At 39.1% G+C, this 14,499-nt stretch overlaps 1 protein-coding gene across 11 annotated transcripts in view; it reads right to left on the bottom strand.

Moving 5' to 3' along the window:
• The window catches only part of sox13 (SRY-box transcription factor 13), a 35,219-nt gene extending 22,943 nt beyond the window's left edge, over positions 1-12,276 (bottom strand). The window contains exon 1 of one of the 11 annotated variants that reach the window (XM_083535281.1): positions 11,877-12,276. Coding sequence is in view for 1 of the 11 variants with exons in the window: in XM_083535274.1 (XP_083391400.1) it covers positions 11,814-11,859 (46 nt within the window). In the remaining 10 variants the exon portion in view is untranslated. Of the gene's footprint in view, positions 1-4,129; positions 4,152-6,454; positions 6,626-11,813 lie in introns of those variants that run through there. The other 10 variants (XM_083535283.1, XM_083535290.1, XM_083535282.1 and 7 more) reach the window with 10 other exon arrangements.
• Positions 12,277-14,499: the final 2,223 nt, after the last annotated feature.

The raw sequence follows: 14,499 nt of genomic DNA, 5'->3' as shown, positions 1-14,499 counted from the left end.
AAGAATCAAAAGGAGCCATACTAAAACCATTTTTTTAATTTTACTTTTTTACCACTTCTAAAAACAATTTAGTAAGACTAAGTAGCTTGAAGAGGACTAGCTTGTTTAAAAGTATTTAGAGAATTTTTTTATTGTGAGTGCTTTTCCTATATAAACTAACTTGGTTGGCATAAAACGTCAAATCAGAGCCCAAATTCCTCTGATGCACTCTCACCGGTTCAGCACGGAGTATGTTGGTGTTGTAGCGGTAATGCCCTTCCTCCCACGATCTCTGTGATTAGTATCAGTTGACAGTTTCAAGTTCTCGATGTAATTTGATATGACAAGCTTGATAATATAAACAGTCCAATCACTGTCTGGGAAGTAAAAAAGAAACAGAAAACATACTAATAACCAAGAAAAAATTAGCGGAGTGATGTGGAACACTTTCAGTGTACTAGGCTAGCTAGCAAGGCTGTTAGCTTGCTTTGTTTAAAAGTGTTGCATAATGTTGTCTAGTACATTTCGACATGTACAGCGATGGTTAAATAAAAAATACTGTATGTAGGATGCGCTTACAAATACTTACTTGTGTGACAAATGTGGTTAACGAACCTCTCAAATGTAAACACCCCCATTTCTTGCTCTTGAAAATTGGAAGTCTAGTTAAGCGCTAGTCAGCTAAGTTGTATTTGTCTTATTTCTAAACAGTTTTATGTCAAAATAGAACAGATTTAACCCTTTGGATTTGTTGAACACCTTTTATCTGTAGTCAACTAGTGACAGTAAGCTAAGTAGCTTAGCACATTAACATTTTGTGTGTTTCAGATTTTAATTTGATAAAAAAAAAAAAAAAAAGGATCACATTGTATATAAAAACTGTATACAAACAAACAAACAAATTATATATATATATATATATATATATATATATATATATACATACATACATACATACACACACACACACACACACACACACACACACACACACGATAAACGATAAACAAAATTGCTATTTTATGTATACAGTACTGTACTGTATTACATTTTACTTCATTTTATAATTCATAATTATATTTTTATTATTAAAATGTTATTATTTCAACATAAAACTTATATACACACATACACACACACGTTGCCCCACCCCCAAATCAAAAGATACGGGTGTACTAAGTAAATTTCTGATTTGTGCAGTGGCAGCAATCTAAAGTATGTTTGTTAAAATCTTTTGACATTTTTAAACTTAAATCTTTAAATAATAATTATTATTAATAACCCAAACATATATAGATATACACTCAGTGGCAGGGGTCAAGTAAAGTCTTCTCTGCTGGCCTAAACACTATCAGAAGCACTGACCTACATTTACAACCTAAATTCTAATATTTGTTCCATGAAACTGGGAATTTATTCCCAACAGTTTATTCTCTTCATTTCGTAGCGTTTCTCTCGGCTGCACTGCTTCCAGTACGTGTATGTGGATGTTAGATTTTTTTGCCCAATCAAATTTCAGCCTCTATGTGCTGCCATGTCAATCTAATGTGCCCAGGGCCTTCAGAATCAGTACTGCTGGCTCTTTTACCATTGAGAATATAATGAATGGGTCTCTTTCTTTAACCAATCAGATTTCATATTCGCCTCACAGGGCAGCTCGCTGGCCCAGAATAGCGTCAGCATTTTTCCGTCCTCTGATTGGTTGGTCAGAGGGAAACTGTTACAGCCAAGTTCAACTGGCAAAAAACAACACGTGTGTAGCTCTGCACACATTAATACATCTGAGTTAGACTTTTTTTATACCTATGGAGGAAGGACATAATTAAAAATAAATTTTCCAGAAAAGCTAAAACATCCTGAGAAGAGATCGGCCATACCCTGAAGCTAGCTATCGTGTCTCAGCCCGGGAAAGGTTTTGTTCATCACTTCCAGACTCTTCTGGAACTCTCCTCTCTGGTGACTAGGTTGTATTTTATTTAAATTTTTAATGTTTTTGTCATGTTATTAGACAAATATTGATTCTGAACTGCTCAAGATGTTGTAGGTACACAGTTGTGGTTGTAGTGTAGAGGTTTGGAGTCCTAACTGGATTTCTTGCTTTAGTAAAATGTTATTTACCCTCCATATGTGAAATGCCTCTCTCTCTCTCTGTAATGCTACGCTTTGTTATATTGCGTTTTTGTATAGTATTGATGGTTTCTATAATTGCGACGTGATAGTGGTGGTATTAGGAGGTGGATTAAGTCGCTCAGGTACCAAATGCATGGGCCATCACTGATATTATATATCAAAATCAAATAGAAGCCTCTGATAAACATTTAATCACAGAGAAAACCTTTTTTTCTGAGGACTGTCCCTTATTTATTTATTGTTTCGCATAGGGGTTTGTCCAGAGGAAGAAACGGTGAGACCTTCACGGTTCAGGACATCCTGCGATGGCCCAGGCCTCACCGGAGCACATGTTCTCCTCCTGCTACAAACAGGATACATGCTCTTTCTCTACATGCCTGGGCAGGGAAGGCCACAAACAACAGAAGGGGGGGGATATACAGAACGAATAAAAGCGCTTTAAAGATGATGATTACACAAGCCCTATAGGGAGGTAAGATTTACAAAAGGAAGAATGAAAATATGGGGGAAAGGTAGGTGATGCAAATTTGACTGATTCCACGACATGAACCAGAAACTTCCATTGAACACGCTACTTACACAGCAGTAAAGGAAATATGGTTTTTGCTGTTGTGGCTAATCTAAGATTCACAGTGGTCAGAAGGCATTTCTGTGCATTACATTTGTGTACAGCAGAGTTTTATTATTTATGTGCTCAATCTGATGCATCATGGATATAATAAAAGCGTGTTTGTTCCACGCTAGATTAATATTAGATAGATTGTAACAAAAAAATATAGTGTAAACAATCATAAAGCTCATATAGCAGAAAATCATGCTATAGAATATTAATAATTAAACAAATTACTGTTGATATTGATGTGATATAATTGTCTATAAATATTAACATTTTAGGGAAGGAGTCTCCAATCTTTGGACTTTGTTACCGTTTTTTTTTTTTTCTCCCACCGAACATGAGAAAGTTTTCAGGACAAAAGATTTCACACTTTTGTGGTTTCTCGGTAATATGACAGGCTGTGATTCTTGCCTTTTTACCTTCTAAAAGAGAGTAACAAAGAAAGGCTGGTGAGGCAAGTGATAACGAGAGCTAACTTGTTTTATGGACATTCCGCAATTGTTAATCGTAACCATAAAACAGGTGATAAAGAAAATGAGGCTGAGTAGATTTTTTATTAATACGAACAAAATGACAAATTTGAAATTGTCGAATTGTCAGTTGGCAAATTGCAGCGGTGTAAAAGGAACTCGTTTGACGTGAGGCGTTAAAATAATTACAAAAAATAATCTGAACGGTAATTATATTCTTTGATGATAAAGGAAACCTTGTACGCAATTGAGCGCTTGATAATCGCAACGTTGTACCGTGTTACAGGTTAAAAATTGCGTTTGAGCACATGTAGGACAAATCACACTCGCTCCTGATTCGATGAACGCGTAGTCGCCGATTTGCAGCGGAATAAAAAAAACAAAACAAAAAATAGAAAAAAAATTCGCCAGCCATTTTGCTAATCGGAATAATGACTTTTACGTGTGAACGCTTTGAAGAGAAATAATTACAAAAAAAATTTGGAAACAAAAATATTTTTCTGAGAACGGGTGTGTAGTTTGCACTTCACGACCACATCAACGAGGGAATGAAGCTCTTTTTCACACACACACACACACACACACACACACACACACACACACACACACACACACACCTTCTATAGCTTTAACCTCCCCACTATGTAAAGTTCTAAGAAGACAAAGATAATATCAAACGTATAAGCTGTTATAATTGGAATCACACGAGATACCGGATATAAGCGTCGATACACAACACTAAAAAGCTCGTAATAATCTAACGAGACGCTAATATGCCCCTTCTATATGCGTACAGTGTGTGAATCTGTCTATTAGTGTGTGTGTACATTTCAGTAGGTAAACAGAAAACAGAAACTGTGTAATAAATCAGGTTTAACCCACACCAACTCAATCTCTTGTGTGCAAACCAGAGCCTTAAAAAAAAGAAAATTACCTCACTACAGATTCCCAACAACAACGAAAGAAGATTTCAACCCACGTTTCCTACTTTCTCTCACAAATTCACACAGCGGCGTCGTCCGCCGCACTTTAATGATTACACACTTCAGTTACAGTGCTGGATGAGTCAGATGAAGCGAAGCAAAGCGGCGACGCGACCCGACCAGTTATTTCTTCCTCAGTAATGGTGTGATGGCAAAAGGAAAACGCTACAGCAGCATGTGACTGCCACTCAGCAGCAAAGGATTGATGAATGGCTCACTAATTAAATGATCAGAAGTCAAATTTAAAGTTCCCTCTCCCCCACCGTAAAATCATTATCCGACTGTATTATAGAACATGATCCCCGAGTCTCGAGGTGTATGTAAAGGCTAGCGGTTTAGCAAGCTATCAAACCGTATGAATAGTCTCGGTGTTCTTTTAGCCGATGGAGAAGGACATGCAAATCGGACGTGGCGATATTTCCATGGCACATTCTTTGGCCTGTGAAAGCCCTCGCTGTTGCTAAAAGAGCTGTTGTGGATTATTGCAGCTAGTGAGAAAAAAAAAAAAGAAAAAAAAGAAAAGGGGAATGAATACACAACTAACCAAATAAAATAAAGAGGCCCGAACAAATCTGTCTGTGATAGCTCGGTCTGACGCGAAGCCTCGTCCGCGAGGGCCCGTCTTTCCTCGTATCTTATCTTATCGTATCTTATCGTTTGTAACACACTAGCACGCGTTGTGCGGAATTGCGCGAGGTGTAACACGACATTTGAGTTTTTACGATGCTGGACAAATCATTATACCAAACAGAGGGGGGTTTATTGTACATTCTGGAATATTTCACCCACAGTGTGAAAAACACACACACACACACACACACACACACACACACACACACACACACACACAGAGAGAACTGACTGATATAAAAAAAATAAAGTTTGCATGTTGAATATGTTACAGAACAATACAACATAATCCATGCAAACACAACCTGCAGGAAATCATGGAAAGCATTTTAGATTTTATTTCAGCCCTAGATGAAGGAATGTTTCATAGGAGCGAACCGTTTCAAAATATCATCAACTTACGAATAAAAAGAAAAAAATCCTGAACAATTTATCAAATAAATACCACAGGATTTTACTGAACAACCCAGAACGGTTATACGGTGAATGCTCCAGATCGAAGTAAGAAATCTCTTTAAATACTATTTTTTTAAGGATCGTATTCACGTCTAAACACTGAACATGTACAGATTCAGAGATTATTATTATGCTTCCAAATAATTGTTTTTAAACACTAAAATTGACTTGAAACGCCTGAAAAAGGGGCCAAAAACTCTGCTTAAAATCTCGAATATCTCGTTTTTATACAATCACTTGTTTGATAATCAACAGATATGAGGGTTGACCTTTAAATAAATAAATCTATTTCTTTTCTTTTGCAGTTTGACCATTTTTGTAGTGTAGGGAAAAATTTTAAAAATGTAAAAAAGCACCCAAACAACAACAAAAAAATTTTTGCAGGATCATTTTCCCCAAAATTCTCCAAACACCTTTTTAAGGAAAGAAAAAAAAAAGACAAAGTAAAAAAGCATGGGACATGACAACAAAAAGAAAAAACAAGAAAAAAAAAAAAAAAAAAAAAAAAAAAAAGGAGTATATTGACCAGTCTTGCCTTGTGTATTTGGAGTAAAAACCTGTTTGGCAGTTGTGAGTGGAAGCAGTAATTCAAAGGGATCGGTTTCCTTTTATTCTTGTTCAGGCAGATTTACGGCTTTTAGTAAATGCTACCGCAACGTGAACATACCCGCTGTGCATGTGTGTGTGTGTGTGTGTGTGTGTGTGTGTGTGTGGCATGGAGAAAATACTCACTACATGTACTGGTTCATTAGGAATAAATGCACGAGTTCTACTACTACTAATAACAATCATTATTAATGTAAACGCAGGCGGAAAAGTTTTTCATTGAGCAAATTTCTTTAATTTAACCAACAGCATTTTGTTTGCCTTTTGTTTTTATTGTTTTTGCATTCATAGCCTTGACGAGCAGCCCTCCACACTGCTGCTTTTCAATCCTATGAGATTGAAAGTTTATAAAACTGAAGTAAAAACTCCTAGCAAGAAAGATTAAGTAGCAATATATATATATTTTTTTTGGTATGAAAAATTTAAATAAGAGACAGAAACCGTTTTGGATCCTTTACAGCTTTGAGTAATTGTTTATATATATATATATAAAAAAAAAAAGAAACCTGACGAGTTTTTTTGCAAATATGCACCGGCAGACTCAAAGGCAAGTACGTTTACATAGGAAAAGTAATGATACTTACTTAAGAAAAGTAATGACCCCCTTTTCTGCTGAACAGTAGGACAATAGTGATGATTGACTTTTTTGACCGCTGCCTATTTGTTTGACTTTTTTTTTCTGCAGCTACTCAATGAAAATGTTCTTACGTGATTTCCGCTGCCGTCCTGCCTTCATGTCAATGCTGATAAAGAGAAAATGTAAAAAAAGAGCGAGAGAGAGAGAGAGAGAGAGAGAGAGAGAGGGGGGGGGGGGTAGGTGTCAGTGGAAGACAAGTGTTTGGGAACATGTGGGCTGCTGTGAAAAAGTGTTGATCGCACTTTCCATGCAATGAACGTGGAAGGTGTTCTTTAATATGTGCAAGTTCTGCCCATTTCTAATTTTATTTACAATAATCGAAGAAAGTCTTTAGAACTAAAGACGATGGGGTTTGACACCCAAAAAGGGGTCTTTTTATTACCTCAATTAATTAATGAATTAATTCACATTAAATTTACTATTATCATCATACAGTTATTAAGAAAAGTATGACCAGTGATCAGACTAATATATATATATTATATAAAATATATAATAACAGTTGTTTTGTTCATTTGACAGATTGGAATCAGCGTCTCGCAGTACCTTGATAAACTCTGAAATACTTGTAATGATGCTGATCCTGTTTGAAATTTTAACCTAAAAAAGTGCATCTAGATTTTTACAGCAGATTTTAAACCAATACTTCTACAAATCAAACATATAAAAGTGCAGATGGGAGAAAGTTTGTAAGGTTATTTGTGACCAAAAATTTCTCTTTTTTTTCCTTTTTTTTTTTTTTTTTTAAGTCCACAAGAGTAAAAAAAATAAAAAATACTTAAAGATTTTAACACTTCACTCCCAATTGTAAGTCACTAAAGCAGTTCTGAGAAAACAGACTTGTTCCCATATGACTGGACTATTTTGAGCCATAGGAAGAAGAAGAATAAAATGAAGGTTTTGTACAGCAGCTGTCAGAAGTTAAAAGTGGAAACACTTTGAAATCTCTTACAGGTTTTTTTTTTTTTTTTTTTTTTTTGAGAGACACGTGCACGTTCCTTTTGTTCCTTTGCTTCAAACTGGGTAGTTTAACTGCATGAAGATTTGCTTTAATGAAACAAATATAGAAAATGTACAGATCCAAATATTCGTCTGAAATACTTTGTCGTGCCTCTTGTAAAACTTGCACTAGTTGGAGATTTCTTTACGATCCAGTTAATCTCAGAGCAGTTCAACAGGATTTAGGTGCAGTGACTGGGCCGTTCCATGATGGATAATACTCCAGACGACTGTTTGCTCTTTAAATAACTTGCAGAGCTTTGTAGGCTTGGACATACGCGTCGGTTAGCCATGTTGGCTCAGGATTCCTTTCACCCAGAATAAGTCTCGATCCTTCCCTGCTCCAAAAACTCAAACTATTAAGCAAACTATTTGCCTCGATGCTTCGTTTAGTCCATTTAACTAAACTGTGTTTCTCTGCAGACCATTATTACTGAGCACCACCCGGTAAACTCTGGACCACACTGGGGTCTCATTTATACCTTGGCGCCTCTTATAATGTGGCCATGCAAAGGTTGTAAGTTTGGGCGTTTACTTGCAGGTGTGCACTTTCTCCCGTCAATTTTTTTTTATTTTTTATAAATCACAACCTTTGTGTGGCAAAGTGGCATACGCACGTTTTCAGCCTCGTTTCTTTGATACGTCTTGTTTCTATATGAAACTCCTGGACAGGTAACACAGAGGATGCTGCAGAATGAAAAATGGAGGACCGGAGAGAAAACAGGGGCGAAGGAGACGATTCAGGCCAAAGAAAACGCCAGAAAGTTTCCAAAGTTTGAGAACATTTCAAACTAAAACGTAAAAGAAAAACACTGTACAGTGCGGTTTCCCTTTTTTATTTTTATTTTTTAAGTAATATAAAATTGGTTTTTATATTTAATTTTGTATTCATACATTTGCATTTTGATGTAATATGGCAATTAAATGCACTAAACGGGTTTCGTTTTCAAAAGATTGCAATTTTCTAAGGAAACAAACGACGTCCGTTTTAAGAGACGCGTCTTATTTTCTCCTGTATATTTAGTATTTCTCTTTAATGAAGAAAAAATACTTCTTACTCGATTAATCAATGGACTAATACTCGATTAATAAAATAATCGATAGCTGCAGCCCTAGATCAATTGTATCTTTTTTTTTATTATTAATTTTAGAGCATTTATACCAAGTTTCTATGCAAAAAAAAAAAAAAAACAGCCACTTCATACCGAAGTTTTTCACCTGAGAGTAATGAAGCAGATTACCACAAATACTCTGCACTAACTGAAGAATAACACCGGCGTCCTCCGATGCTAAAAAAAGCCGTATGCTTCGGCAAAACGATTACAATCCCATGACGTTTTCATACCATTCCGCCGCTTGTTTAAAAAAAACTCTGAACAAAAGACAAAACAATAGCTGAAATATGCCGGGTTCTCACAGAACACAATGGCATCCTGTGTGTGAAACACAAACCGTCTGCGTTACGTTCTCACTCCTATTGACACGTGAAACAACAAAGATTAAGTGACAGAATCACAGGGAGGATTCGACAGACAGCAAGGCCAAAAGCATGCATCCATCTTGTTCTTTTTTTTTTTTTAAGAAACGCTTCATTTGATCTCATTGAGGAGGTGACAGGCCCGAAGGAAACACACTTCACGAGGCCATTGTTACGGCCGCTCTCGTTGGACCTGTAGTTCAATAAGACGGCGAGGAAAACAACGGGCACGGGGTCAAAGTTCGAGAGGCGAGACGAAACGTGCTTCTGCTCTGTCTGCTGATATCTCGCTCTCTGCACAGCCCGATAAGGATGCTCTCGAACCCGAAATGGGTCTTGTGTTATGTTATCTGCAAGAAATTGGAGTGTACGCTGGGTTCACACAGGACCTGAGATCAAATCAGATTCGATCAGACTTTATGCCATCTTACACGCTACAGCTCGGACCGGTTCTCTTTATAGATCACTGGAAAACAGGGTTTATCAGAGATCATTGTTATCGAGTTGAATGTTGTGTAATCATTTAAAGGCAGTGGTGCAAAAAAAAAAAAAAAAAAAGAAAGAACAGTATTATTCTGGGACAGAGAGCTGAGGGTAGAAAGGGCAGAAAGCCATCCTGGCTTCACGTCCAATGATATCAGAATAAAGTACAGGAGCGTGAGGAAAGATTTACATTTACGCCATTTGGCAGTTGCCCTTATCCAGAGCGACTTACATTTATATCATTCATACACCTGAACAGCTATAATTTCAAGGGCCCTGCTTAGGGGCCCAGGAGTGGCAGCTTGGTGTGGTTGGGATTTGAACTCACAACCTTCAGATCAGAAAGTCCCGTGCCTTAACTACTAAGCTGCACCGCCCCCTCCCTGAAACCATGGATGTGTGTGTCTTCTGTCTCACTTATCTCGAAATCTATTGAGTGACAAGCGCGAGCGATTGCGCAACAACAGAAAAGAAAAAACGAAAGAAAAAAAAACACCCATGAATGGTCACATGGCCTAATCCTGCATCTCGTCTTCAAGAAGTGCAAAAGAAGGAAAAACAATGCACGTGTCAAACAGAGGAAGAATGACAAACTGGATGTCAGAGAAAGAATGAAAAACAAGCTGTAGGTCAGAAAAGGAATGACAAGTAAAAGAAAACAAGTTAAAAAAACGGAAAGGGCGAGAACAGAGACAGAGGTAAGGACACAAGGTATGAGAACAAAAAAGAAAGAAAGAAAGAAAGAAAGAAAGAAAGAAAGAAAGAAAGAAAGAAAGAAAGAAAGAAAGAAAGAAGAAACAAAGAAGCAGAAGAAAGGGTGAAAGATGGATGGAGGAGAAAAATAGGAGAGAATGGAGGAATGGTAGAGGAAAAGGTCAGGGACTCCCCGCTGTCAGGCTGCTTTGTGCACACGCAGTCAGTGTAAAGCCACACACTCGCGGCCACTTTGCCAACTTCCTCCTCCAAGGATCCATTGGGAATCTTCACTCCAGACCATGTGACATCACACAGAAATGACATCACACACACACACACACACACACACACACACACACACACACGACTATACGAGACCAAAGCACCAACACTTACAGGAGAAATTAATTCGAGTACCAGCAGATCATTCACAGAACATCACATCCTGCAGGCCAACTCTGCCCACATGTGCCCTTTTGCCCTCCTTAACCTTCCGAGACACTTAACAGACCCTAAAGGTCGTGAGGTCACACGACTGATGAACTCCGTGCTAGAGGATGCTCCTACGTCCTGCCTGCTCTCTTGCACTTTTTGCTGCTTGTGACATGACATGAGAGTCTTGACTTTTACATATCAGCGTGCCTCTCTATTCTAAATATTGTGCATGTGTATCAGTCTCTCTGCATACTTCAGATAAAAAGGAGGGATGGACGAAGAAAGGAGAAGAAAGGATGTTCGACTGAAAAGAAAGAAAGAAAGAATAAATTCAGCTAAAAAGAAAGAAAGAAATGTTTAACAGTGGTGTGATTACTGTCACGTGTCAGAAAGAAAGAAAGAAGTTTAGCTGAAAAAAAGTTTAATTGAAAAAGAAAGAAAGAAAGAAAGAAAGAAAGAAAGAAAGAAAGAAAGAAAGAAAGAAAGAAAGAAAGAAAGAAAGAAAGAAAGAGTTTAACAGTGGTGTGATTACTGTCACGTGTCAGAAAGAAAGAAAGAAAGAAAGAAAGAAAGAAAGAAAGAAAGAAAGAAAGAAAGAAAGAAAGAAAGAAAGAAGTTTAGCTGAGAAAAAGTTTAATTGAAAAAGAAAGAAAGAAAGAAAGGTTTAACAGTGGTGTGATTACTGTCACGTGTCAGAAAGAAAGAAAGAAAGAAAGAAAGAAAGAAAGAAAGAAAGAAAGAAAGAAAGAAAGAAAGAAAGAAATGTTTAACAGTGGTGTGATTACTGTCACGTGTCAAAATGCGAGACTTTTTTAATTTTTGTAAAAATCACGTCTGTGTGCGTGTGCGTGTGAGCGCGCGCAGTGGAGCAGGATAAACCCAGCAGCTGTTGGAGGTGATTTCAGACCTCGCGCTCGTGTTGTTTACAGCACAATAAATCAGTGTTCCAGCTGTCACGTGGCAAAAACAAGAAGTGAAGACCGGACACACTCATTACTGCACAGTGTGTGTGTGTGTGTGTGTAGCAGTGAATGAAGATGAACGCAGCATGGCCAAACGGACCTCGGTGTCGGTGTTGGTGACACCAGCCTGGATCCAGGAGCGATCCCTCTCACACACACACACGCGCGCGCGAGCTCGAGCTTCACGCTTAGCGGACTCTAATCACCAACTTTCTCCTTTCCAAATTACCTAATAACACGGAAAACACATTCACTCTCACTCTCTCTCTCACTTCCCACGTCACGTTTCGGGCCACGCATGAAACTTTCAGACTCACCACACTCCGGGGGAAAAGCGCGTGCAGCCGCCCAGAGGAAAGGAAAGAGAGAAAGACACCCAGAACTTCTTCCTCCTTCTCCACGAAGTCACGCAGACCGCTCGAGCTGACGACGACGAGGATGATGATGATGATAACGATGGTGTTGGCGTTTTATCAGAGGCGCGCGCTCACGTGAAAAATCACACGCGGCTCGAGATCATTACAGCTCGCGCTCCCGTCGAACGTCTTAAAGCGCTGTCCGGTCCCCTCGCACACACAAGTCACTTTTTGGTGTGTGTGTGTGTGTGTGTGTGTGTGTGTTTGTCCAACATCTCCTACCGTTCACCTCCCTCTTAAAGGGAAAGCTCATGTCAGGACTCTGTACAGCTGCGGCACCGCAAACACACGCCTACACACACACACACACACTGCAATAAACTACTGACATTTATCATCATCATCATCGTCACCATCTTCATCTCAAATTCCATAATAAAAAATCATCACAATCATCATCAGTCATCGTTATCATTATAACCAAAATCATCATCGTCATCGTCATCATCATTGCCACAGTCATCACAATCATCACAATCAGTACCACCATCATCATCGTTATCATCGTCACAATTATCCTAATAGTCACAATTGACATCATCACCATCACCATCATCATTATCATCATCATCACCTCGATCACAATCATCATTCACAATCATTATCATCATATCACAATTATCATCATCACCATCGCCGTCATCATTATCATCATCATCATCACAATCATTATCATCATCATATCACAATTATCATCATCATCACCATCGCCATCAACGTATCATCATCATCACCTCGATCACAATTATCATCACCATCGCCTTCATCATTATCATCATCATATCACAATTATCATCATCACCATCGCCGTCATCATTATCATTATCATCACAATCATTATCATCATCATCACAATCATTATCATCATCACAATCATTATCATCATCACAATCATTATCATCATCATCACCATCATTATCATCATCATCATCACCTTGATCACATTTATCATCATCAAGGAGTTGTGGTATTGTATGAGGAAGTCTGGTGTGTCAGAGAAGTATGTGAGGGTGGTGCAGGACATGTATTAGGACAGTGTGACATCAGTGAAGTGTGCAGTAGGAACGACAGACTGGTTCAAGGTGGAGGTTGGACTGCATCAAGGATCAGCTCTGAGCCCTTTCCTGTTTGCAGTGGTGATGGACACGTTGATGGACAAGGTCAGACAGGAGTCTTCGTGGACTATGATGTTTGTGGATGATATTGTGATTAGTGGTGAGGGTAGGGAGTAGGTGAAGAAGAGCCTGGAGAGGTGAAGGTACATGCTGGAGAGAAGGAGAATAAAAGTCAGTAGGAGAAAGACAGAGTACATGTGTGTGAATGAGAGGGAGGGCAGTGAAGGGGTGCGGTTGCAGGCAGAAGAGGTGGAGAAGGTGGAGGAGTTCAGGTACCTGGGGTCAACAGTGCAAAGTAATGGAGAGTGTGTTAGAGAAGTGAAGAAAAGAGTGCAGGCAGGGTGGAGTGGGTGGAAAAGAGTGACAGCAGGAGTGATTTGTGATAGAAGAGTATCTGTGAGAGTGAAAGGGTAAGTTTATAGGACTGTGGTGAGACCTGAGATGTTGTATGGATTAGAGACAGTGGCATTGAGTAAAAGACAGGAGGTGTAGCTGGAGGTAGCAGAGCTAAAGATGTTGAGATGTTTGTTAGGAGTGACGACGATGGACAGGATTAGAAAAGAGTTTATTAGAGAAACAGTTCATGTAGGACATTTTGGAGACAAGGTGAGGGAGGTGTGATGGAGATGGTTTGGAGATGTGCAGAGGAGGGACATGGGGTATATCAGTAGAAGAATGCTGAGGATGGAGCCACCAGGAAGGAGGAAAAGAGGAAGACCAAGGAGGAGGTTTATGGATGTGGTGAGGGAAGACATGCAGGTAGTTGGTTTGAAAGAGGCAGATGTAGAGGACAGGGGGGTATGGAGATGGATGATCCACTGTGGAGACCCCCTAATGGGAGAAGCTGAAAGAAGAAGAAAAAGAAGAAGAGAAAAGGATAAAGCTGGAAGTCATTAAAATGATATGCGTGTTATGTAACGTCTAATGTAGCGTCTTAAGGAGCACTACTGTGTTAGTTGTGGTGGCGTAACTGTAACGGATTTAAATCCATTAAGGGAAAAGTAGTCGAGTGTAATCATCTGGATTATCTCGGGAAGGGGATCAGATAATCAGAGGATCATGTGATCAAGTAATCAGGTGATCTGGGATGAACGACTCGATCCTCCTTTCTGAACGGCTGTACCGAAAGTTACTTCAGGAGCTGAGCGCGTTTATGGACCGCGCGCTGAGCTCGGGACGTGGGTGATGCCATCTTCTCGTTCAGATGGGGGGAGACGAGGATCCCACCTTGAGCGAATTGACCAGGTGAACTCCCTGGTTGCGCCTTCAAAGCTTTTTTATAACGTCTCTTTTTGTCGCTTTTACGCTGCATGTGCGCTCGCGGCTCACCGCAGCCTCGACAGGCCGAGAGTCCAGCACCATTGTGCCGTTTCTAATCCCCTCTGTTCCTGCCTTTGTGCGGCCGCCCA

This window comes from Silurus aristotelis (genome assembly GCF_946808225.1).
Source record: "Silurus aristotelis genome assembly, chromosome: 29".
Taxonomy (NCBI): Eukaryota; Metazoa; Chordata; class Actinopteri; order Siluriformes; family Siluridae; genus Silurus; species Silurus aristotelis.
This window is presented reverse-complemented; position numbering and strand designations above follow the sequence as displayed.